At 41.3% G+C, this 27,727-nt stretch overlaps 3 protein-coding genes and 1 long non-coding RNA gene across 4 annotated transcripts; all 4 read left to right on the top strand.

Moving 5' to 3' along the window:
* The first annotated feature begins 1,271 nt into the window (after nucleotides 1-1,271).
* Nucleotides 1,272-1,591, top strand: LOC139126472 (uncharacterized). Its single transcript, XR_011550586.1, has 2 exons — nucleotides 1,272-1,377; nucleotides 1,554-1,591. It is a non-coding gene; the product is annotated as an uncharacterized lncRNA (long non-coding RNA).
* A 1,249-nt stretch (nucleotides 1,592-2,840) lies between these two features.
* On the top strand, nucleotides 2,841-5,119 carry LOC139126172 (uncharacterized). Its single transcript, XM_070692222.1, has 4 exons — nucleotides 2,841-2,963; nucleotides 3,288-3,476; nucleotides 3,569-3,869; nucleotides 4,140-5,119. Exons 1-4 carry the CDS (start codon nucleotides 2,841-2,843, stop codon nucleotides 5,117-5,119), a joined length of 1,593 nt encoding a protein of 530 aa, XP_070548323.1.
* Nucleotides 5,120-5,130: 11 nt separating this feature from the next.
* LOC139126171 (uncharacterized) lies at nucleotides 5,131-5,826 on the top strand. Its single transcript, XM_070692221.1, has one exon. It carries the CDS (start codon nucleotides 5,131-5,133, stop codon nucleotides 5,824-5,826), a length of 696 nt encoding a protein of 231 aa, XP_070548322.1.
* A 332-nt stretch (nucleotides 5,827-6,158) lies between these two features.
* Nucleotides 6,159-7,410, top strand: LOC139126170 (uncharacterized). Its single transcript, XM_070692220.1, has 2 exons — nucleotides 6,159-6,306; nucleotides 6,455-7,410. Exons 1-2 carry the CDS (start codon nucleotides 6,159-6,161, stop codon nucleotides 7,408-7,410), a joined length of 1,104 nt encoding a protein of 367 aa, XP_070548321.1.
* Nucleotides 7,411-27,727: the final 20,317 nt, after the last annotated feature.

The raw sequence follows: 27,727 nt of genomic DNA, 5'->3' as shown, positions 1-27,727 counted from the left end.
TGGCTCGAAAACATTGACTAGGACTTTGTGAAATATGCAAGAACTGGAAGTCAAAGAACCGGATTTTGTTTGGGTGTTGTTCAGAAAAAAATCACATATTCATCACAGTTAGCAATATACTCATCGGTGAATTTCATAGACTACAAGCGTCAGTTTTTTTCAAAGTCATCTTCTGCACTATCGCCATATTCGTCGATATTTTTTCTTCATTGTTCTTCAAGTTTTCTTCATTGACCTTTGACCTCCCCTATACCTTTGCAGCTAAGCTATGGCAATGGCTTATTCTGGCCTAGGTTAAAATCGGAGAGTGCCAGCGTCTGTTCGACAATGACAAGTAGGGGACCAATTGCACTCCACAGTTTTTGGGCTACCACTTAACCTTTGACCTTGGCATATTCCTGCAACTCATTTATTATGCATATACCTAATTCTGGGCTTAAAAATAGAGCTGGAGGTCTGATTTTTGGTATATAGGTATAACTATGGGATACAATTTCTTTTAAAAAATGTCATGTGACCTCAATGACCTTTGACCTCAAATATACATATTTGTTCATAACTCAGTAACCACAAGTGCTACACCCTTCATTTTTTGCACACACATGAACTTGTAATCACTCTAGTCTAATCAATTACACTATATCAGTAATCAAGAGTAAATAAATACACAGATTTACCTAGTTTTATATTGGAAAAAAATATTCATAGTTTCCTCATAGACAAGATAGTGTATCAACATTTCGGTGACATTCCAAAATCAAATTTCTTGCACAAACATCCACTTGTAACCACCCTAGTCTAATCAAGTACATTAAAATCAATAATCAAGCGCACATAAACACACATATTTAACTAGTTTTGTGATGGAAAAAATTATTCATAGTTTCCTCTGACAAGATAGTGAATTAACAATTCGGTAAAGTTCCCAATCAAATGTCTTGCTCATACATGCACTGGTAACTACCCTAGTCTCATCAAGTACATTAATATCAATAATCAAGAGTCTATAAATACACAGATTTAGCTAGTTTTGTATTTAAAAGAAATTATTCATAGCTTCTAATAGATTATGTATGGAAGACTTGTGTATTTTCTATTTTACCTGGGAGTTCTTCTGTGATACCACTCTATACCTAGGGAGTCTGTGTTGAATTGACCCTTCATGACCCTTACTAGATTTTCTGAAGATCGCCCTCTATCTTTCTTAAGGCCCTCTGACACAAAAGTCAAGAAACTTCTTGGTAAAACAATAAAAGGTTAAAGATTAAATTACACCCAGGCAGACACGTTTTTTCCTGCACTGTCTTAAAGCAAGTAGACATGCCACGTGGATCTCACTAACACTCCAGCCAAAAGTAGGACTGTAGGCGCAACGATGTAAGTTGATTTCCTTTTATGACTTTCCAATTATTTAGAGGACCATTTTGAATGCAGTGCTTAGATATTTTAGTAGAATTTAGTTCTTTTATTCCGTTTACTTTGAACTTGATTTGCCTCGACTCTCCGATGTAGACAATGAATGACCTTGTATTTTAATCTCTTTATTTACCCAGTTTTCACCGCTTCTTGAATAAATCTACTCTAAACTAAAGCAACTGAGGGTGGTTATTTCTTGGAGTGGTTGGCACTTAGCGGATACAAAAGTAACTGGACTCCGCCACAGTGAAAAATCGTCGCAAGTGAAACATCGTTGGAAGTGAAAACCAGTGAACCATTGGACAAGACACTGGCTCGAGTGCACAGGGGACACTGGCATATAGGCTACAAGGTAGGCCAACTCTATACACATATACAGCCAACTACAACTGACTCAAAGAAACTATAATGGAAGAAAATAAAGTCGAAGGAGCTGAACAACCAGCTCACACAGAATCTCAAAATGAAGATCAAGAAGATATTTCTAAGGCAAGAAATACCACAGAACAAACAAAGGAAGGGGCGGTTCCCAGTGGACTGCTGAAGGTGGATCTGCTGCCCGAACTGAAGGGCGCCCTCTTCAGGACAGTAGTAAAAACGAAAGAGGACTGCTCTATGCTACCTTGACACTGAAAAGGCCCTGTCAAGCATTTGGAACCAAACAAGGGGAGTTCTCATCGACCTCAGGGGATGCAGGACCCAACAGAACGCAAAATTGATACAGCAGAGACACTTTCCAAGGAATACGAACAAACTTGGAACAAACTTCAGAGACTTTATCAACAAGACAAGACTCCAGAAGGTAAGGAGCATGCAGAATTAACGGAAATAAGCTTCAATAGGAACATTGAACAAGCAAATGAATACATTAACGATGCAAAGACAAGGAGAGCTGAAAACAGCGTCCTCATCTTCAAATCACCATCCGAACGAGGATCTACACAAGGCAGCTTACGTAGTTCACACAGAACCAGATCATCAACATCATCCAGAACAAACGCATTAAAGGCACAAGGCAAGGCACGCTCTGCAGCAAGAGAGGCAGATTATATGAAAACAATTGCTCACCATCAAGCAAAAATCAAAGTTATCGAAGCTGAAATGAAAGCAGAAAAGGCAAGGATAGATGCAGAAACCCTCCAGAAAATAGCGGAAGAAAATTCCTTACCAGTACAGACACTTACTACACCAGACCAGTCATCAAACGACCATGTATCACGATACATTGCAATGAAAAGAGAAATGAAGCATGATCCATTACCAGCACTGAACTTTACCGAGTTCTACCCAAAGCACAAAATAAAGACTTAGAATCATCCCCTCTACTGATACAACCAGGACAGGGAACACCAACAGAATCAGGCGAGACAGTCACACCTACTTCAAATCAACAGACACCTACAACAAGCCAGAACAACAACAACATGCAACCTCTGACGGAGATAGCCCAAATGATGGCCCGTCAACGTCTACCACTACAACAACCAATAACATTTGGAGGCGACTCAACCATGTACATGTCATGGAAAAGATCATTCGAGGCCACTGTAACAACGGCCTGCATACAGACATCTGAGAAGCTGGACTTCCTGCATAAATACACACAGTGAGATCCGCAGAAAATCGTCGAAGACCATCTACAGCGATATGTAGACGACCCAGACGAGTCATATAGAAAGGCTTGGATAGAACTAGAAGACAGATTCGGCAACCCCGCAGTCATCACCGCAGTAATCCTGGAAAGACTGAAGTCCTTCCCGAAAGTTAAACCAGACGAAAGCAAAAAGCTACTCGAACTATCAGACCTGTGCTCTAACACAGAGGCACACATTAGAAAACTCCCTGACCTTTCGTCCCTCAATACACCACAGGGACTCAAGCCCGTCATGGAGAAATTACCAAGATTCGTCCTCAACAAGTGGAGAGATAACGTGGCATCATACAAACGACGCCACAAAACATTTCCTCCATTCAAGTTCTTCAAAGACTTCTTGAAAGACACAGCGAAAGCAGCATGCGATCCTGATATTCCAAGACCAGACGACACACACCTGGAACAAGTAAGTCAAAATCCAGTCAACAAACGAAGACTAGAGCGCGTGTACACGCAACGAAATCATCAAATGAAGAAAAACAATGTCTCTTTCACGAGGCTACAGGACATGACCTGAAAGATTGCAAAGCATTTGCAAAGCAACCAGTTGCTGACAGAATTGAACTGTGTAAGAAGAAAGGCTTGTGCTTTAAATGCACTGAGAAACATCTCGCCAAAGACTGCACATCGACCATCGAGTGCGCCATATGCAAGAGCAAGAAACACATCACCTGTCTCCACACTACACCTGGTGACAGGTCTAAGCAGAAAACAACCGAAGCTAAACCAGAAGATAAAGAAAAGGGAACCCAAGAAACTACAACAAAATGCACCAGACTCACAAAATGCCAAGCCGGACGTTCGTGTGGGAAGATAGTCCTCGCAAAGGTGTAAACACAAGACCGACCAGCAGACTACATAGAAACTTACGTAGTCCTAGACGACCAGTCCAATGCCTGTATGGGTGACAGTCACCTCTTCTACGCACTGAAGATACACGGCCCAGACCTTGAATACGAACTGTCAAAGTGCAGCGGCAAATGAGAACTCAGAAAGGGACGACGTAGCAACCACGTCATCATAGAATCACATGACGGAAAGAAAAAATTCTCTCTTCCCGTCCTGCTAGAAAACGACAACATACCGAGCGACAAGAACAAAATACCCACACCAGACATTTGCAAGGCCTTCAAACATCTGAAGCCCATCATCGATTACATTCCAGAACCAAAAAAGAACGTTGGAATTCATCTCCTCATCGGCAGAAACTGCCCAGAACCACTGAAAGTCAGAGAAACAAGAAACGGACCTGTAAACTCGCCTTGGGCTCAACGCACCGACCTAGGGTGGACAATTTCAGGCGAACTGTGCCTAGAGACAGCAAGAGGTGTAATCCGCACTTCAGTACACCGTACGACTGCAACCCTCAACGGCTACGACGAATCAGCGCTCGAATGTAATCATCACATCCACATCAAAGACATAATAAGCCCGAAACCCATCAACTTCGGCACCACTGTCTTCAAGCGGACACCTTACGACGAACAAAAGGCACCCTCCATTGAAGACAAGCAATTCCTGGACATCATGCAACGAGAAGTCCATGTAAATGAGGAAGGCAATCTAGAACTTCCTCTCCCCTTCAGGCAAGATCCGAAGAAATTACCGAACAACCGACAATCAGCTCTGAACCGATTCTACAATCTACAGAATCAGTTTCAGCGTAAACCACAAATGATGGAAGAATACTTTCAGTTTATGAAGAAAATAACGGAACGTGACCACGCAAGTCCTGTTCCAGAAGATGAAATAGATGCCGACAACGCATGGTACCTACCACACTTCGGTGTCTACCATCCCAAGAAACAGCAGATCAGAGTAGTATTCGACTCCAGTGCAAAGTACAATGGAGTCTCCTTGAACGACGCATTGCTTCAGGGACCTGACCAAATGAACAGCCTCCTCGGTATCCTGCTACGATTCCGACGCGAGCAGACAGCAGTAATGGGCGACGTAGAACAAATGTTTCATAGCTTCCACGTCAACAAAGAACACAGAGACTATCTGCGCTTCTTTTGGTTCAAAACAACGACCCCACGAAACCAGTAATTCAGTACAGAATGAACGTACACCTGTTCGGCAATGTCTCCTCACCAGCCATTGCTACCTTCGGACTGAGAAAGATCGCTGAAGACGGCGTATCTACGTATGGAGAAGACGTGAAAGAGTTCATTGACAAGAACTTTTACGTCGACGACGGACTAACCTCAGCACCAGATGCACAGAAAGCTATCAGTCTCATCAATAGAACAAGAGACTTACTAGCAACCAGAAACGTTAACTTCCACAAGATCGTTTCTAATGACGAAGAAGTCATGACAGCACTTCCAAACGAAGTACGAGCCAAAGATCTACAGAGTTTGGATTTCAACCAAGACACCTTACCAACACAGAGATCATTAGGGGTCAAGTGGTCTCTAGAGGCGGACGCATTCACATTCGAAGTAGACTTGAAGGAGAAGCCATTCTCACGGCGGGGAGTACTGGCGATCGTCAACTCAATATACGATCCACTCGGTATACTCGCACCAGTTTCCATAGAAGGAAAACTAATACTACGAGGCCTCATGACAGAAACTAAAGGACGCAACTCATCAAACCTTGGATGGGATGAAATGCTACCAGAGAAATATTTGCCCAGCTGGACCCGCTGGTGCAACAACCTCAACTACATCACAAAGATACAGCTACAGCGATGCTACACTCCACCCATCTTCGGACCCATAAAGAAAACTGAGTGTCACATTTTTGTCTGACGCCAGCAATGAAGCCATAGGTGCCGTAGCGTACTTGCGGTTGACTAACCATGAAGACAACGTCAACGTATCATTCATACTTGGCAAGGCAAAGGTAAACCCGACTCATGCAGTCTCCATACCTCGCCTAGAACTGTGTGCAGCCGTCCTAGCGACAGAACTCGCACAGAAGATCACATCAGAAATCGGCCTGAACATCGACAACGTCATATATCACACGGACAGCGAAATCGTCCTTGGATATATAAACAACACCTCGAAACGTTTCCACGTATACGTAGCGAACAGAGTAGAAAAGATACACAACATATCATCACCACACCAGTGGCGACATGTGTCTACACACGAAAATCCAGCTGACATCGCATCACGCAGCGTACCAGCCCAAAAACTCAACTCAACTATCTGGCTATCAGGACCAGCATTCCTGTGGCAGCGAGACGAGCAAGACAACCATGAAGAAACAGACACAAATACACAGTAAGTGACGAAGACCCTGAGGTCCGCAAACAACTTGCTGTCCTCAACACATCAACGAAGGAAGTAGAACAGGACGACTTAGGTGCTAACCGATTTCAACGATTCTCATCATGGAGATCCTTGAAGAGAAGTATTGCCAACTTAATAGGCAAAATCAGACAAAGAAAATTACCAGAAAAGACAGACAAAAAAGAAGAAGAGAAGTCTCCAGAAGAACTGAAAATTGAGATGATGGCACAAGCAGAAACCATCATCCTACGCTCAGTACAGAAAAGCGTGTTTCATAAAGAATATGAGATACTATCTGCAACAAAGTCAGCAGGCACGGACAACAACAGACTACAGAAACGGAACCCCATCAGCCGGATGAACCCATTCATCGATGAAAAAGGACTCATCCGCGTTGGAGGAAGACTTCGTCAATCTGACATCGACCTCTGCGGCCGACACCCCATCATCCTCCCACAGGACAACCACATTTCACGACTTATCATCGATCATGTACATCGACAAGTACAACATCAAGGCAGACAACTCACCCTGTCAAACGTCAGAGCTAACGGCTATTGGATCATGGGTGTACATGACATGGTAAGAAGCATACTACACAAATGTGCGATATGTAGAAGACTGAGAGCAAAACCACTCACTCAACTCATGGCCGACCTACCGTCGGACAGAACAGAGAAAACCCCACCATTCACCAACGTTGGAATGGACGTATTCGGCCCCTGGGCTATAGCTTCCTGCAAAACCAGAGCCGGTACGTCTGAAGCAAAGAGATGGGCAGTTATCTTTGTCTGTCTCTACACTACAGCAGTACACATAGAAGTAATAGACTCCATGGACACTTCATCCTTCATCAACGCCCTACGTCGCTTCATAGCTATACGCGGCAACATCAAGAAACTCAGATGTGACCAGGGCACCAACTTCATCGGCGCAAAGAACGAACTTCAGGCAGCAGCCAAAGAGCTGGATCAAGACCGCATCAAGAAATTCCTTACAACGAGAAGACTGCGAGCGGATTTTCAACCCACCTCACGCATCACACTTCGGCGGTATATGGGAACGACAAATTGGTACCATCAGACCGGTTCTTGACTCCATGCACTATCAACTAGGCAAGCAACAATACACACATGACTTGCTGACAACTCTCATGGCAGAAGCCAGCGCCATCGTCAACTCCAGACCTATAACAACGGTATCATCAGATGCAAACGATCCCCAAGCTCTCACCCCTAACATGCTACTCACCATGAAGACTCAATCACCGACCCCACCACCAGGCTCATTCGTCCAACAAGACCTCTACAGTAGAAAACGTTAGCGATGCGTACAGTATCTAGCTGATCAATTCTGGATACGATGGAGAAAAGAATATCTACAAAGCCGTCAGCCACGACCAAAATGGAACAAATCTACAATCAACGTCAAAGAAGGAGACGTGGTTCTTTTGAGAGAGAAAGAATACGCAAGAAACAGCTGGCCCCTCGCTCGCATAGTGAAGGTCTACCCCAGCGATGACAACAAAGTACGCAAAGTAGACGTCATGATCTACAAAGATGGCGAACATCGAACCTATCTCAGACCTATTAGTGAATTAGTTTTGATTGAAAGTACAAATTGAACTCTGTGATTGAATTCAATGAACACTATATACGGACTCTCTTAGTACGAACCCTTTCGTATATACCCTTAGCTTTTAGAATTTATTTAGACCTAAAATATTAGTAGGCATTTATTCTATTCGAAATTTATGATTAGTAAAAATTCAGCTTACCGCGCATTTTTAGACGGGGAGTGTGTTGAATTGACCCTTCATGACCCTTACTAGATTTTCTGAAGATCGCCCTCTATCTTTCTTATAGCCCTCTGACACAAAGGTCAAGAAACTTCTTGGTAAAACAATTAAAAGGTTAAAGATTAAATTACACCCAGGCAGACACGTTTTTTTCCTGCACTGTCTTAAAGCAAGTAGACATGCCACGTGGATCTCACTAACACTCCAGCCAAAAGTAGGACTGTAGGCGCAACGATGTAAGTTGATTTCCTTTTATGACTTTCCAATTATTTAGAGGACCATTTTGAATGCAGTGCTTAGATATTTTAGTCGAATTTAGTTCTTTTATTCCGTTTACTTTGAACTTGATTTGCCTCGACTCTCAGATGTAGACAATGAATGACCTTGTATTTTAATCTCTTTATTTACCCAGTTTTCACCGCTTCTTGAATAATCTACTCTAAACTAAAGCAACTGAGGGTGGTTATTTCTTGGAGTGGTTGGCACTTAGCGGATACAAAAGTAACTGGACTCCGCCACAGAGTCCAAGACGGGAACTTTCCAGACAGTGTTTTACGTTGCATGCTGCACTGGCACTGGAAGGTTTGAGTGTCAGCGTGTGCTTTTTAAGTCAGATATTTCTCTATTTTGAGTTTTACTCAAGTCAGCAGATATGTAAAGAAACCGGTGAGTGGCAGAGACCGAACTTTATGCGGATCGGACTGTTTCTTTAAACCCTACGCCATCCTCTACTTTAGTCGATCGAACGAATATTGCTCACACAAGTGAAAGCCGTGCCGTATATTTGCAATACACACTGCACGCTGAGACGATAGTATCACCACAAGTTGAAAGCTGATCTTTCTGCAGCAAATTTTGTGTTAACTGCGAACTTTTTTCCGTTTATGAGTTCAGTCAGATGTCTGAGATTGTCATGAGAACATTATTTATGATTGTTCCACTGATTTTTGTCGATGTGCGGAGTTAGCAGAGGAAGACTTCAGATCAGTTTGGCATGTCCCGACCGGAAGTAAACAAAGATCTCAGATGGCTGCTCCCGTGGTAGCCGAACTGGACGCTGCTTAGCAGTGAATTGCGTGTGTTGTCGCCAACTTTCATGTGCAGACATTACACCGGACTTACAATTGTGCTCATCACCGAACATGAGTTAAAGTCGCGTGTGAACTATTTGTGTTTCCGAGCCGCGTGGTCAAGTCAGAGGTACCTCTGCGGCAACGTTAAGTTTTCCATAGAAATTGTTAAGCATTTAGAAAGGGTTTGAACAGAGTTTTTGTTCTGAAAGTGTGTTCGACTCCTGCCGTCGGGAGGTTGATCAGTACGGTTATTGTTACCATGGAGTAATATATATAGTTTTGAAGTACGGTTTTACTATTTTATATGTAGACCCCGATATTTGACACAATATAGTAATATACAGAAGTTGTTTGTTACTTTATATGACTGTGCGTTGGTTCCTCACTTCATGCCCCATGCTCTGTAGCCCTGCGTACAGGTCTGTGCACGTGTGATCCCAGCATTATATGGCCTCTACCACAGCCCTGCAATGGTCTATGAAGAGAACTGAGGTCTCTGCGGCCTGGATCTGGACAGCACTGAAGACTAAACAGTCTTTTTGGACGAAATTCCACTCTATTGGGGCAAAATCCTTTCCCTGCCTACCTTTACCTCCTAACCAATCCCAGAAAAGATGCGATTGACTTCTTCTAAGGTACAAAACCGCTCATTTTCTGAAACATAACGTAATGGACAAGTTGTTTACCCATGGAGATCCCCATTTTGAATCTCGCTGCAGAGACCCCAGTTATCTCCACAGACCATTGCAGGGCTGTAGTGGAGGCCGTATAACGCCAGGAACACACAGACCTGTACTCAGGGCTACATGCTCTGTTGCTGCTCTAGAGAGATTAACACCAGTCTCGGACTTGTTGGCCCTGCTAGAGAAATAAATTTGGCTGAGCTTTGGTCGGTTATCATTCTGCTGTCTCGAAACATCGGTTACACAAGCAACATTTCAGTGAAATTCCAAAGTCAATTTTGTTTTCCATAACTCAATACCAACCTTTGTAAAATTTGACCCCTCCCCTTCAATCATTCATTGTAAAGTTTGACCCCCCTAAAAAGCGGTTTTGTAAAAGTCAACCCCAATGATTTCCACCGACCCCCTCCCTGTAAAAAATCGAATGCTCCCTTATTTTCTGATTTTCATTGACCTTTGACCTCCCGTATACCTTTGCAGCTAAGCTATGGCAATGGCTTATTCTGGCCTATGTTAAAGTCGAAGAATGCCAGCGTCTGTTCGACAATGACAAGTAGGGGACCAATTGCACTCCACAGTTTTTGGGCTACCACTTGACCTTTGACCTTGGCATATTCCTGCAACTCATTTATTATGCATATACCTAATTCTGGGCATAAAAATAGAGCTGGAGGTCTGATTTTTTGGTATATAGGTATAACTATGGGATACAATTTCTTGTAAAAAATGTCATGTGACCTCAATGACCTTTGACCTCAAATATACATATTTGTTCATAACTCAGTAACCACAAGTGCTACACCCTTCATTTTTTGCACACACATGAACTTGTAATCACTCTAGTCTAATCAAGTACACTAATATCAGTAATCAAGAGTAAATAAATACACAGATTTAGCTAGTTTTATATTGGAAAAAAATATTCATAGTTTCCTCATAGACAAGATAGTGTATCAACATTTCGGTGACATTCCAAAATCAAATTTCTTGCACAAACATCCACTTGTAACCACCCTAGTCTAATCAAGTACATTAAAATCAATAATCAAGCGCACATAAACACACATATTTAACTAGATTTGTGATGGAAAAAATTATTCATAGTTTCCTCTGACAAGATAGTGAATTAAGAATTCGGTAAAGTTTCCAATCAAATGTCTTGCTCATACATGCACTGGTAACTACCCTAGTCTCATCAAGTACATTAATATCAGTAATCAAAAGTCTATAAATACACAGATTTAGCTAGTTTTGTATTTAAAAGAAATTATTCATAGCTTCTAATAGATTATGTATGGAAGACTTGTGTATTTTCTATTTTACCTGGGAGTTCTGTGATATCACTCTATACCTAGGGAGTCCAAGACGGGAACTTTCCAGAGAGTGTTTTACGTTGCATGCTGCACTGGCACTGGAAGGTTTGAGTGTCAGCGTGTGCTTTTTAAGTCAGATATTTCTCTATTTTGAGTTTAACTCAAGTCAGCAGATATGTAAAGAAACCGGTGAGTGGCAGAGATCGAACTTTATGCGGATCGGACTCTTTATTTAAACCCTACGCCATCCTCTACTTTAGTCGATCGAACGAACATTGCTCACACAAGTGAAAGCCGTGCCGTATATTTGCAATACACACTGCACGCTGAGACGATAGTATCACCACAAGTTGGAAGCTGATCTTTCTGCAGCAAATTTTGTGTTAACTGCGAACTTTATTCCGTTTATGAGTTCAGTCAGATGTCTGAGATTGTCATGAGAACATTATTTATGATTGTTCCACTGAACTTTTGTCGATGCGCGGAGTTAGCAGAGGAAGACTTCAGATCAGTTTGGCATGTCCCGACCTGAAGTAAACAAAGATCTCAGATGGCTGCTCCCGTGGTAGCCGAACTGGACGCTGCTTAGCAGTGAATTGCGTGTGTTGTCGCCAACTTTCATGTGCAGACATTACACCGGACTTACAATTGTGCTCATCACCGAACATGAGTTAAAGTCGCGTGTGAACTATTTGTGTTTCCGAGCCGCGTGGTCAAGTCTGAGGTACCTCTGCGGCAACGTTAAGTTTTCCATAGGAATTGTTAAGCATTTAGAAAGGTTTGAACAGAGTTTTTATTCTGAAAGTGTGTTCGACCTGCCTACGGGAGGTTGATCAGTACGGTTATTGTTACCATGGAGTAATATATATAGTTTTGAAGTACAGTTTTACTATTTTATATGTAGACCCCGATATTTGACACAATATAGTAATATACAGAAGTTGTTTGTTACTTTATATGACTGTGCGTTGGTTCCTCACTTCATGCCCCATGCTCTGTAGCCCTGCGTACAGGTCTGTGCACGTGTGATCCCAGCATTATATGGCCTCTTCCACAGCCCTGCAATGGTCTATGAATAAAACTGAGGTCTCTGCGGCCTGGATCTGGACCGCACTGAAGACTAAACAGTCTTTTTGGCCGAAATTCCACTCTATTGGGGCAAAATCCTTTCCCTGCCTACCTTTACCTCCTAACCAATCCCAGAAAAGATGCGATTGACTTCATCTAAGGTACAAAACCGCTCATTTTCTGAAACATAAGGTAATGGACAAGTTGTTTACCCATGGAGATCCCCATTTTGAATCTCGCTGCAGAGACCCCAGTTATCTCCACAGACCGTTGCAGGGCTGTGGTGGAGGCCGTATAACGCCAGGAACACACAGACCTGTACTCAGGGCTACATGCTCTGTTGCTGCTCTAGAGAGGTTAACACCAGTCTCGGACTTGTTGGCCCTGCTAGAGAAATAAATTTGGCTGAGCTTTGGTCGGTTATCATTCTGCTGTCTCGAAACATCGGTTACACAAGCAACATTTCAGTGAAATTCCAAAGTCAATTTTGTTTTCCATAACTCAATACCAACATTTGTAAAATTTGACCCCTCCCCTTCAATCATTCATTGTAAAGTTTGACCCCCCCTAAAAAGCGGTTTTGTAAAAGTCAACCCCAATGAATTCCACCGACCCCCTCCCTGTAAAAAATCGAATGCTCCCTTATTTTCTGATTTTCATTGACCTTTGACCTCCCGTATACCTTTGCAGCTAAGCTAGGGCAATGGCTTATTCTGGCCTATGTTAAAGTCGGAGAATGCCAGCGTCTGTTCGACATTGACAAGTAGGGGACCAATTGCACTCCACAGTTTTTGGGCTACCACTTGACCTTTGACCTTGGCATATTCCTGCAACTCATTTATTATGCATATACCTAATTCTGGGCATAAAAATAGAGCTGGAGGTCTGATTTTTGGTATATAGGTATAACTATGGGATACAATTTCTTGTAAAAAATGTCATGTGACCTCAATGACCTTTGACCTCAAATATACATATTTGTTCATAACTCAGTAACCACAAGTGCTACACCCTTCATTTTTTGCACACACATGAACTTGTAATCACTCTAGTCTAATCAAGTACACTAATATCAGTAATCAAGAGTAAATAAATACACAGATTTACCTAGTTTTGTATTGGAAAAAAATATTCATAGTTTCCTCATAGACAATATAGTGTATCAACATTTCGGTGACATTCCAAAATCAAATTTATTGCACAAACATCCACTTGTAATCACCCTAGTCTAATCAAGTACATTAAAATCAATAATCAAGCGCACATAAACACACATATTTAACTAGTTTTGTGATGGAAAAAATTATTCATAGTTTCCTGTGACAAGATAGTGAATTAACAATTCGGTAAAGTTCCCAATCAAATGTCTTGCTCATACATGCACTGGTAACTACCCTAGTCTCATCAAGTACATTAATATCAATAATCAAGAGTCTATAAATACACAGATTTAGCTAGTTTTGTATTTAAAAGAAATTATTCATAGCTTCTAATAGATTATGTATGGAAGACTTGTGTATTTTCTATTTTACCTGGGAGTTCTTCTGTGATATCACTCTATACCTAGGGAGTCCAAGACGGGAACTTTCCAGAGAGTGTTTTACGTTGCATGCTGCACTGGCACTGGAAGGTTTGAGTGTCAGCGTGTGCTTTTTAAGTCAGATATTTCTCTATTTTGAGTTTAACTCAAGTCAGCAGATATGTAAAGAAACCGGTGAGTGGCAGAGATCGAACTTTATGCGGATCGGACTCTTTATTTAAACCCTACGCCATCCTCTACTTTAGTCGATCGAACGAACATTGCTCACACAAGTGAAAGCCGTGCCGTATATTTGCAATACACACTGCACGCTGAGACGATAGTATCACCACAAGTGGAAAGCTGATCTTTCTGCAGCAAATTTTGTGTTAACTGCGAACTTTATTCCGTTTATGAGTTCAGTCAGATGTCTGAGATTGTCATGAGAACATTATTTATGATTGTTCCACTGAACTTTTGTCGATGCGCGGAGTTAGCAGAGGAAGACTTCAGATCAGTTTGGCATGTCCCGACCTGAAGTAAACAAAGATCTCAGATGGCTGCTCCCGTGGTAGCCGAACTGGACGCTGCTTAGCAGTGCATTGCGTGTGTTGTCGCCAACTTTCATGTGCAGACATTACACCGGACTTACAATTGTGCTCATCACCGAACATGAGTTAAAGTCGCGTGTGACGTGTGAACTATTTGTGTTTCCGAGCCGCGTGGTCAAGTCTGAGGTACCTCTGCGGCAACGTTAAGTTTTCCATAGGAATTGTTAAGCATTTAGAAAGGGTTTGAACAGAGTTTTTATTCTGAAAGTGTGTTCGACTCCTGCCTACGGGAGGTTGATCAGTACGGTTATTGTTACCATGGAGTAATATATATAGTTTTGAAGTACGGTTTTACTATTTTATATGTAGACCCCGATATTTGACACAATATAGTAATATACAGAAGTTGTTTGTTACTTTATATGACTGTGCGTTGGTTCCTCACTTCATGCCCCATGCTCTGTAGCCCTGCGTACAGGTCTGTGCACGTGTGATCCCAGCATTATATGGCCTCTTCCACAGCCCTGCAATGGTCTATGAAGAGAACTGAGGTCTCTGCGGCCTGGATCTGCACCGCACTGTAGACTAAACAGTCTTTTTTGCCGAAATTCCACTCTATTGGGGCAAAATCCTTTCCCTGCCTACCGTTACCTCCTAACCAATCCCAGAAAAGATGCGATTGACTTCATCTAAGGTACAAAACCGCTCATTTTCTGAAACATAAGGTAATGGACAAGTTGTTAACCCATGGAGATCCCCATTTTGAATCTCGCTGCAGAGACCCCAGTTATCTCCACAGACCGTTGCAGGGCTGTGGTGGAGGCCGTATAACGCCAGGAACACACAGACCTGTACTCAGGGCTACATGCTCTGTTGCTGCTCTAGAGAGGTTAACACCAGTCTCGGACTTGTTGGCCCTGCTAGAGAAATAAATTTGGCTGAGCTTTGGTCGGTTATCATTCTGCTGTCTCGAAACATCGGTTACACAAGCAACATTTCAGTGAAATTCCAAAGTCAATTTTGTTTTCCATAACTCAATACCAACCTTTGTAAAATTTGACCCCTCCCCTTCAATCATTCATTGTAAAGTTTGACCCCCCCCTAAAAAGCGGTTTTGTAAAAGTCAACCCCAATGAATTCCACCGACCCCCTCCCTGTAAAAAATCGAATGCTCCCTTATTTTCTGATTTTCATTGACCTTTGACCTCCCGTATACCTTTGCAGCTAAGCTAGGGCAATGGCTTATTCTGGCCTATGTTAAAGTCGGAGAATGCCAGCGTCTGTTCGACAATGACAAGTAGGGGACCAATTGCACTCCACAGTTTTTGGGCTACCACTTGACCTTTGACCTTGGCATATTCCTGCAACTCATTTATTATGCATATACCTAATTCTGGGCATAAAAATAGAGCTGGAGGTCTGATTTTTGGTATATAGGTATAACTATGGGATACAATTTCTTGTAAAAAATGTCATGTGACCTCAATGACCTTTGACCTCAAATATACATATTTGTTCATAACTCAGTAACCACAAGTGCTACACCCTTCATTTTTTGCACACACATGAACTTGTAATCACTCTAGTCTAATCAAGTACACTAATATCAGTAATCAAGAGTAAATAAATACACAGATTTACCTAGTTTTGTATTGGAAAAAAATATTCATAGTTTCCTCATAGACAATATAGTGTATCAACAATTCGGTGACATTCCAAAATCAAATTTCTTGCACAAACATCCACTTGTAACCACCCTAGTCTAATCATAATCAAGTACATTAAAATCAATAATCAAGCGCACATAAACACACATATTTAACTAGTTTTGTGATGGAAAAAATTATTCATAGTTTCCTCTGACAAGATAGTGAATTAACAATTCGGTAAAGCTCCCAATCAAATGTCTTGCTCATACATGCACTGGTAACTACCCTAGTCTCATCAAGTACATTAATATCAATAATCAAGAGTCTATAAATACACAGATTTAGCTAGTTTTGTATTTAAAAGAAATTATTCATAGCTTCTAATAGATTATGTATGGAAGACTTGTGTATTTTCTATTTTACCTGGGAGTTCTTCTGTGATATCACTCTATACCTAGGGAGTCCAAGACGGGAACTTTCCAGAGAGTGTTTTACGTTGCATGCTGCACTGGCACTGGAAGGTTTGAGTGTCAGCGTGTGCTTTTTAAGTCAGATATTTCTCTATTTTGAGTTTAACTCAAGTCAGCAGATATGTAAAGAAACCGGTGAGTGGCAGAGATCGAACTTTATGCGGATCGGACTCTTTTTTAACCCTACGCCATCCTCTACTTTAGTCGATCGAACGAACATTGCTCACACAAGTGAAAGCCGTGCCGTATATTTGCAATACAGACTGCACGCTGAGACGATAGTATCACCACAAGTGGAAAGCTGATCTTTCTGCAGCAAATTTTGTGTTAACTGCGAACTTTATTCCGTTTATGAGTTCAGTCAGATGTCTGAGATTGTCATGAGAACATTATTTATGATTGTTCCACTGAACTTTTGTCGATGCGCGGAGTTAGCAGAGGAAGACTTCAGATCAGTTTGGCATGTCCCGACCTGAAGTAAACAAAGATCTCAGATGGCTGCTCCCGTGGTAGCCGAACTGGACGCTGCTTAGCAGTGCATTGCGTGTGTTGTCGCCAACTTTCATGTGCAGACATTACACCGGACTTACAATTGTGCTCATCACCGAACATGAGTTAAAGTCGCGTGTGAACTATTTGTGTTTCCGAGCCGCGTGGTCAAGTCTGAGGTACCTCTGCGGCAACGTTAAGTTTTCCATAGGAATTGTTAAGCATTTAGAAAGGGTTTGAACAGAGTTTTTATTCTGAAAGTGTGTTCGACTCCTGCCTACGGGAGGTTGATCAGTACGGTTATTGTTACCATGGAGTAATATATATAGTTTTGAAGTACGGTTTTACTATTTTATATGTAGACCCCGATATTTGACACAATATAGTAATATACAGAAGTTGTTTGTTACTTTATATGACTGTGCGTTGGTTCCTCACTTCATGCCCCATGCTCTGTAGCCCTGCGTACAGGTCTGTGCACGTGTGATCCCAGCATTATATGGCCTCTTCCACAGCCCTGCAATGGTCTATGAAGAGAACTGAGGTCTCTGCGGCCTGGATCTGCACCGCACTGAAGACTAAACAGTCTTTTTGGCCGAAATTCCACTCTATTGGGGCAAAATCCTTTCCCTGCCTACCGTTACCTCCTAACCAATCCCAGAAAAGATGCGATTGACTTCATCTAAGGTACAAAACCGCTCATTTTCTGAAACATAAGGTAATGGACAAGTTGTTAACCCATGGAGATCCCCATTTGAATCTCGCTGCAGAGAGATCCCCATTTTAATCTCGCTGCAGAGACCCCAGTTATCTCCACAGACCGTTGCAGGGCTGTGGTGGAGGCCGTATAACGCCAGGAACACACAGACCTGTACTCAGGGCTACATGCTCTGTTGCTGCTCTAGAGAGGTTAACGCCAGTCTCGGACTTGTTGGCCCTGCTAGAGAAATAAATTTGGCTGAGCTTTGGTCGGTTATCATTCTGCTGTCTCGAAACATCGGTTACACAAGCAACATTTCAGTGAAATTCCAAAGTCAATTTTGTTTTCCATAACTCAATACCAACCTTTGTAAAATTTGACCCCTCCCCTTCAATCATTCATTGTAAAGTTTGACCCCCCCTAAAAAGCGGTTTTGTAAAAGTCAACCCCAATGAATTCCACCGACCCCCTCCCTGTAAAAAATCGAATGCTCCCTTATTTTCTGATTTTCATTGACCTTTGACCTCCCGTATACCTTTGCAGCTAAGCAAGGGCAATGGCTTATTCTGGCCTATGTTAAAGTCGGAGAATGCCAGCGTCTGTTCGACAATGACAAGTAGGGGACCAATTGCACTCCACAGTTTTTGGGCTACCACTTGACCTTTGACCTTGGCATATTCATGCAACCCATTTATTATGCATATACCTAATTCTGGGCATAAAAAAAAAGCTGGAGGTCTGATTTTTGGTATATAGGTATAACTATGGGATACAATTTCTTGTAAAAAATGTCATGTGACCTCAATGACCTTTGACCTCAAATATACATATTTGTTCATAACTCAGTAACCACAAGTGCTACACCCTTCATTTTTTGCACACACATGAACTTGTAATCACTCTAGTCTAATCAAGTACACTAATATCAGTAATCAAGAGTAAATAAATACACAGATTTACCTAGTTTCATATTGGAAAAAAATATTCATAGTTTCCTCATAGACAATATAGTGTATCAACAATTCGGTGACATTCCAAAATCAAATTTCTTGCACAAACATCCACTCGTAACCACCCTAGTCTAATCAAGTACATTAAAATCAATAATCAAGCGCACATAAACACACATATTTAACTAGTTTTGTGATGGAAAAAATTATTCATAGTTTCCTCTGACAAGATAGTGAATTAACAATTCGGTAAAGTTCCCAATCAAATGTCTTGCTCATACATGCACTGGTAACTACCCTAGTCTCATCAAGTACATTAATATCAGTAATCAAAAGTCTATAAAAACACAGAATTAGCTAGTTTTGTATATAAAAGAAATTATGCATAGCTTCTAATAGATTATGTATGGAAGACTTGTGTATTTTCTATTTTACCTGGGAGTTCTTCTGTGATATCACTCTATACCTAGGGAGTCCAAGATGGGAACTTTCCAGAGAGTGTTTTACGTTGCATGCTGCACTGGCACTGGAAGGTTTGAGTGTCAGCGTGTGCTTTTTAAGTCAGATATTTCTCTATTTTGAGTTTTACTCAAGTCAGCAGATATGTAAAGAAACCGGTGAGTGGCAGAGATCGAACTTTATGCGGATTGGACTCTTTATTTTAACCCTACGCCATCCTCTACTTTAGTCGATCGAACGAACATTGCTCACACAAGTGAAAGCCGTGCCGTATATTTGCAATACGCACTGCACGCTGAGATGATAGTATCACCACAAGTTGAAAGCTGATCTTTCTGCAGCAACTTGATTAGACTATTTTGAGTTTTACTCAAGTCAGCAGATATGTAAAGAAATCGATGAGTGGCAGAGATCGAACTTTATGCGGATGGGACTGTTTATTAAAAGCCTACGCCATCCTCTACTTTAGTCGATCGAACGAACATTGCTCACAGAAGTGAAAGCCGTGCCGTATATTTGCAATACGCACTGCACGCTGAGATGATAGTATCACCACAAGTTGAAAGCTGATCTTTCTGCAGCAAATTTTGTGTTAACTGCGAACTTTATTCCGTTTATGAGTTCAGTCAGATGTCTGAGATTGTCATGAGAACATTATTTATGATTGTTCCACTGAACTTTTGTCCATGCGCGGAGTTAGCAGAGGAAGACTTCAGATCAGTTTGGCATGTCCCGACCGGAAGTAAACAAAGATCTCAGATGGCTGCTCCCGTGGTACCCGACCTGGACGCTGCTTAGCAGTGCATTGCGTGTGTTGTCGCCAACTTTCATGTGCAGACATTACACCGGACTTACAATTGTGCTCATCATCGAACATGAGTTAAAGTCGCGTGTGAACTATTTGTGTTTCCGAGCCGTGTGGTCAAGTCTGAGGTACCTCTGTGGCAACGTTAAGTTTTCCATAGAAATTGTTAAGCATTTAGAAATCTAAGTTTTTGTTCTGAAAGTGTGTTTGACTCCTGCCGTCGGGAGGTTGATCAGTACGGTTATTGTTACCATGTAGTAATATATATAGTTTTGAAGTACGGTTTTACCATTTTAAATGTAGACCCCGACATTTGACAAAATATAGTAATATACAGAAGTAGTTTGTTACATTATATGACTGTGCGTTGGTTCCTCACTTCATGCCCCATGCTCTGTAGCCCTGCGTACAGGTCTGTGCATGTGTGATCCAGCATTATAGGGCCTCTACCACAGCCCTGCAATGGTCTATGAAGAGAACTGAGGTCTCTGCGGCCTGGATCTGGACCGCCCTGAAGACTAAACAGTCTTTTTGGCCGAAATTCCACTCTATTGATGCAAAATCCTTTCCCTGCCGACCTTTACCTCCTAATCAATCCCAGAAAAGATGCGATTGACTTCTTCTAACGTACAAAACCGCTCATTGTCTGAAACATAACGTTATCGACAAGTTGTTTACCCATGGAGATCCCCATTTTGAATCTCGCTGCAGAGACCCCAGTTATCTCCACAGACCGTTGATGGGCTGTGGTGGAGGCCGTATAACGCCAGGAACACACAGACCTGTACTCAGGGCTACATGCTCTGTTGCTGCTCTAGAGAGGTTAACACCAGTCTCGGACTTGTTGGCCCTGCTAGAGAATAAATTGGCTGAGCTTTGGTCGGTTATCATTCTGCTGTCTCGAAACATCGGTTACACAAGCAACATTTCAGTGAAATTCCAAAGTCAATTTTGTTTTCCATAACTCAATACCAACCTTTGTAAAATTTGACCCCTCCCCTTCAATCATTCATTGTAAAGTTGACCCCCCTAAAAAGCGGTTCCCTAAAAGTCAACCCCAATGATTTCCACCGACCCCCTCCCTGTAAAAAAGCGAATGCTCCCTTATTCTCTGATTTTTCATTGACCTTTGACCTCCCGTATACCTTTGCAGCTAAGCTATGGCAAGGCTTATTCTGGCCTATGTTAAAGTCGGAGAATGCCAGCGTCTGTTCGACAATGACAAGTAGGGGACCAATTGCACTCCACAGTTTTTGGGCTACCACTTGACCTTTGACCTTGGCATATTCCTGCAACTCATTTATTATGCATATACCTAATTCTTGGCATAAAAATAGAGCTGGAGGTCTGATTTTTGGTATATAGGTATAACTATGGGATACAATTTCTTGTAAAAAATGTCATGTGACCTCAATGACCTTTGACCTCAAATATACATATTTGTTCATAACTCAGTAACCACAAGTGCTACACCCTTCATTTTTTGCACACACATGAACTTGTAATCACTCTAGTCTAATCAAGTACACTAATATCAGTAATCAAGAGTAAATAATACACAGATTTAGCTAGTTTTATATTGGAAAAAAATATTCATAGTTTCCTCATAGACAAGATAGTGTATCAACATTTCAGTGATATTCCAAAATCAAATTTCTTGCACAAACATCCACTTGTAACCATCCTAGTCTAATCAAGTACATTTAAATCAATAATCAAGCGCACATAAACACACATATTTAACTAGTTTTGTGATGGAAAAAATTATTCAAAGTTTCCTCTGACAAGAGAGTGAATTAACAATTCGGTAAAGTTCCCAATCAATTGTCTTGCTCATACATGCACTGGTAACTACCCTTCTCTCATCAAGTACATTAATATCAATAATCAAGAGTCTATAAATACACAGATTTAGCTAGTTTTGTATTTAAAAGAAATTATTCATAGCTTCTAATAGATTATGTATGGAAGACTTGTGTATTTTCTATTTTACCTGGGAGTTCTTCTGTGATATCACTCTATACCTAGGGAGTCCAAAACGGGAACTTTCCAGAGAGTGTTTTACGTTGCATGCTGCACTGGCACTGGAAGGTTTGAGTGTAAGCGTGTGCTTTTTAAGTAAGATATTTCTCTATTTTGAGTTTTACTCAAGTCAGCAGATATGTAAAGAAACCGGTGAGTGGCAGAGATCGAACTTTATGCGGATCGGACTGTTTATTTAAAGCCTACGCCATCCATCCTCTACTTTAGTCGATCGAACGAACATTGCTCACACAAGTGAAAGCCGTGCCGTATATTTGCAATACGCACTGCACGCTGAGATGATAGTATCACCACAAGTTGAAAGCTGATCTTTCTGCAGCAAATTTTGTGTTAACTGCGAACTTTATTCCGTTTATGAGTTCAGTCAGATGTCTGAGATTGTCATGAGAACATTATTTATGATTGTTCCACTGAACTTTTGTCCATGCGCGGAGTTAGCAGAGGAAGACTTCAGATCAGTTTGGCATGTCCCGACCGGAAGTAAACAAAGATCTAAGATGGCTGCTCCCGTGGTAGCCGAACTGGACGCTGCTTAGCAGTGCATTGCGTGTGTTGTCGCCAACTTTCATGTGCAGACATTACACCGGACTTACAATTGTGCTCATCATCGAACATGAGTTAAAGTCGCGTGTGAACTATTTGTGTTTCCGAGCCGCGTGGTCAAGTCTGAGGTACCTCTGCGGCAACGTTAAGTTTTCCATAGAAATTGTTAAGCATTTAGAAAGGGTTTGAACAGAGTTTTTGTTCTGAAAGTGTGTTCGACTCCTGCCGTCGGGAGGTAGATCAATACGGTTATTGTTACCATGGAGTAATATATATAGTTTTGAAGTACGGTTTTACTATTTTATATGTAGACCCCGATATTTGACACAATATAGTAATATACAGAAGTTGTTTGTTACTTTATATGACTGTGCGTTGGTTCCTCACTTCATGCCCCATGCTCTGTAGCCCTGCGTACAGGTCTGTGCACGTGTGATCCCAGCATTATAGGGCCTCTACCACAGCCCTGCAATGGTCTATGAAGAGAACTGAGGTCTCTGCGGCCTGGATCTGGACCGCACTGAAGACTAAACAGTCTTTTTGGCCGAAATTCCACTCTATTGGGGCAAAATCCTTTCCCTGCCTACCTTTACCTCCTAACCAATCCCAGAAAAGATGCGATTGACTTCTTCTAAGGTACAAACCGCTCATTTTCTGAAACGTAACGTAATGGACAAGTTGTTTACCCATGGAGATCCCCATTTTGAATCTCGCTGCAGAGACCCCAGTTATCTCCACAGACCGTTGCAGGGCTGTGGTGGAGGCCGTATAACGCCAGGAACACACAGACCTGTACTCAGGGCTACATGCTCTGTTGCTGCTCTAGAGAGGTTAACACCAGTCTCGGACTTGTTGGCCCTGCTAGAGAAATAAATTTGGCTGAGCTTTGGTCGGTTATCATTCTGCTGTCTCGAAACATCGGTTACACAAGCAACATTTCAGTGAAATTCCAAAGTCAATTTTGTATCCCATAACTCAATACCAACCTTTGTAAAATTTGACCCCTCCCCTTCAATCATTCATTGTAAAGTTTGACCCCCCCTAAAAAGCGGTTTTGTAAAAGTCAACCCCAATGATTTCCACCGACCCCCTCCCTGTAAAAAAGCGAATGCTCCCTTATTTTCTGATTTTCATTGACCTTTGACCTCCCGTATACCTTTGCAGCTAAGCTATGGCAATGGCTTATTCTGGCCTATGTTAAAGTCGGAGAATGCCAGCGTCTGTTCGACAATGACAAGTAGGGGACCAATTGCACTCCACAGTTTTTGGGCTACCACTTGACCTTTGACCTTGGCATATTCCTGCAACTCATTTATTATGCATATACCTAATTCTGGGCATAAAAATAGAGCTGGAGGTCTGATTTTTGGTATATAGGTATAACTATGGGATACAATTTCTTGTAAAAAATGTCATGTGACCTCAATGACCTTTGACCTCAAATATACATATTTGTTCATAACTCAGTAACCACAAGTGCTACACCCTTCATTTTTTGCACACACATGAACTTGTAATCACTCTAGTCTAATCAAGTACACTAATATCAGTAATCAAGAGTAAATAAATACACAGATTTACCTAGTTTTATATTAGAAAAAAATATTCATAGTTTCCTCATAGACAAGATAGTGTATCAACATTTCGGTGACATTCCAAAATCAAATTTCTTGCACAAACATCCACTTGTAACCACCCTAGTCTAATCAAGTACATTAATATCAATAATCAAGCGTACATAAATACACAGATTTAACTAGTTTTGTGATGGAAAAATTATTCGTATTTCCTCTGACAAGATAGTGAATTAACAATTCGGTGAAATTCCAAATCAAATGTCTTGCTCACACATGCACTGGTAACTACCCTAGTCTCATCAAGTACATTAATATCAATAATCAAGAGTCTATAAATACACAGATTTAGCTAGTTTTGTATTTAAAAGAAATTATTCATAGCTTCTAATAGATTATGTATGGAAGACTTGTGTATTTTCTATTTTGCCTGGGAGTTCTTGTGTGATATCACTCTATACCTAGGGAGTCCAAGACGGGAACTTTCCAGAGAGTGTTTTACGTTGCATGCTGCACTGGCACTGGAAGGTTTGAGTGTCAGCGTGTGCTTTTTAAGTCTGATATTTCTCTATTTTGAATTTTACTCAAGTCAGCAGATATATGTAAAGAAACCGGTGAGTGGCAGAGATCGAACTTTATGCGGATCGGACTCTTTATTTAAACCCTACGCCATCCTCTACTTTAGTCGATCGAACGAACATTGCTCACACAAGTGAAAGCCGTGCCGTATATTTGCAATACGCACTGCACGCTGAGATGATAGTATCATCACAAGTTGAAAGCTGATATTTCTGCAGCAAATTTTGTGTTAACTGCGAACTTTATTCCGTTTATGAGTTCAGTCAGATGTCTGAGATTGTCATGAGAACATTATTTATGAGTGTTCCACTGAAATTTTGTCGATGCGCGGAGTTAGCAGAGGAAGACTTCAGATCAGTTTGGCATGTCCCGACCGGAAGTAAACAAAGATCTCAGATGGCTGCTCCCGTGGTAGCCGAACTGGACGCTGCTTAGCAGTGCATTGCGTGTGTTGTCGCCAATTTTCATGTGAAGACATTACACCGGACTTACAATTGTGCTCATCATCGAACATGAGTTAAAGTCGCGTGTGAACTATTTGTGTTTCCGAGCCGCGTGGTCAAGTCTGAGGTACCTCTGCGGCAACGTTAAGTTTTCCATAGAAATTGTTCAGCATTTAGAAATCTAAGTTTTTGTTCTGAAAGTGTGTTCGACTCCTGCTTTTGGGAGGTTGATCAGTATGGTTATTGTTACCATGTAGTAATATATATAGTTTTGAAGTACGGTTTTACCATTTTATATGTAAACCCCGATATTTGACACAATATAGTAATATACAGAAGTAGTTTGTTACATTATATGACTGTGCGTTGGTTCCTTACTTCATGCCCCATGCTCTGTAGCCGTGCGTACAGGTCTGTGCACGTGTGATCCCAGCATTATATGGCCTCTACCACAGCCTTGCAATGGTCTATGAAGAGAACTGTGGTCTCTGCGGCAGGGTTGTGAGGGCATTTTAATATTCTCCACGAGGCAGTTTACGGCAGAGGTGATAGAAGCTTAATAAAGTCTCTTACTGCTTAGAAGTGGTCAAAAAAAGTCATGATAAAATGGATGTAGTGCTATGTTGTCTTGTATCAGGAATAAAATGACCAATATGCTCGGTAGTGTTTGGAAATGCCGACAACTAAAAGTGGCGAGGACTAGAAAGTCGGCCGTTAAATTTAGTGACTCTTAGCGGGCAGCTTGTGACAAGTGCCCAATAAAGAGCTGACTATATTCCCTACCTAAAGTACGGCAATTTCAATGGTTATACACAGGCAGAAGACTTTGAGTTTGCCAGTAGAGTACTACCCATCGCCTGTCAGAAAAGTAAATAAAGACAAAAATGTACAAATTTTATTCTGCGTCTACATTTACCGCAGATGGAACAATCTATTTCTGGCAAACATGAATTTAGATTGATTTTCTTTTTGATACAAAATTTACCATTCAATGACTAAGCATAAATGTAATATCGGAAATGCCTTGTGATATGTACGTTGGACTGGCAGGGTTCTAATGGCATTTTAATATTCTCCCCCAGGCAGTTTACGGCCGAGATGATAGAAGCTTAATAAAGTCTCTTACTGCTTAGAAGTGGTCAAAAAAAGTCATGATAGAACGGATGTAATGCTATGTTGTCTTGTATCAGGAATAAAGTGACCAATATGCTCGGTAGTGTTTGGCAATGCCGACCAATAAAAGTGGCGAGGACTAGAAAGTCGGACGTTAAATTTAGTGACTCTTAGCGGGCAGCTTGTGACAAGTGCCCAATAAAGAGCGGACTATATTCCCTACCTAAAGTATGGCAATTTTAATGGTTAAACACAGGCAGATGACTTCGAGTTTGCTAGTAGAGTACTAAACATCGCCTGTCAGAAAAGTAAATAAAGACAAAAATGTACACATTTTATTCTGCGTCTACATTTACCGCAGATGGAACAATCTATTTCTGGCAAACATGAATTTAGATTGAATTTTTTTTTTATACAAAATTTACCATTCAATGACTCAGCATAAATGTAATAACGGAAATGCCTTGTGATATGTACGTTGGACTGGCAGGGTTCTAAGGGCATTTTAATATTCTCCCCGAGGCAGTTTACGGCCGAGATGATAGAAGCTTAATAAAGTCTCTTAGTGCTTAGAAGTGGTCAAAAAAAGTCATGATAGAACGGATGTAGTGCTATGTTGTCTTGTATCAGGAATAAAGTGACCAATATGCTCGGTAGTGTTTCGCAATGCCGACCACTAAAAGTGGCGAGGACTAGAAAGTCGGCCGCTAAATTTAGTGACTCTTAGCGGGCAGCTTGTGACAAGTGCCCAATAAAGAGCTGACTATATTCCCTACCTAAAGTACGGCAATTTCAATGGTTATACACAGGCAGAAGACTTCGAGTTTGCCAGTAGAGTACTATCCATCGCCTGTCAGAAAAGTAAATAAAGACAAAAATGTACACATTTTATTCTGCGTCTACATTTACCGCAGATGGAACAATCTATTTGTGGCAAACATGAATTTAGATTGATTTTCTTTTTATACAAAATTTACCATTCAATGACTCAGCATAAATGTAATAACGGAAATGCCTTGTGATATGTACGTTGTACTGGCAGGGTTCTAAGGGCATTTTAATATTCTCCCCGAGGCAGTTTACGGCCGAAATGATAGAAGCTTAATAAAGTCTCTTACTGATTAGAAGTTGTCAAAAAAAAGTCATGATAGAACAGATGTAGTGCTATGTTGTCTTGTATCAGGAATAAAGTGACCAATATGCTCGGTAGTGTTTGGAAATGCCGACCACTAAAAGTGCGTAGGACTAGAAAGTCGGCCGTTAAATTTAGTGACTCTAAGCAGGCAACTTGTGACAAGTGCCCAATAAAGAGCTGACTATATTCCCTACCTAAAGTACGGAAATTTCAATGGTTATACACAGGCAAAAGACTTCGAGTTTGCCAGTAGAGTACTACCCATCGCCTGTCCGAAAAGTAAATAAAGACAAAAATGTACAAATTTTATTCTGCGTCTACATTTACCGCATATGGAACAATCTATTTCTGGCAAACATGAATTTAGATTGATTTTCTTTTTGATACAAAATGTACCATTCAATGACTCAGCATAAATGTAATAACGGAAATGCCTTTTGATGTGTACGTTGGAC

This window comes from Ptychodera flava (assembly GCF_041260155.1).
Source record: "Ptychodera flava strain L36383 chromosome 3 unlocalized genomic scaffold, AS_Pfla_20210202 Scaffold_27__1_contigs__length_13241970_pilon, whole genome shotgun sequence".
Classification (NCBI taxonomy): domain Eukaryota; kingdom Metazoa; phylum Hemichordata; class Enteropneusta; family Ptychoderidae; genus Ptychodera; species Ptychodera flava.
The sequence above is the reverse complement of the archived record's forward strand: the minus strand, read 5'-3'. Positions and strand labels throughout refer to the sequence as shown.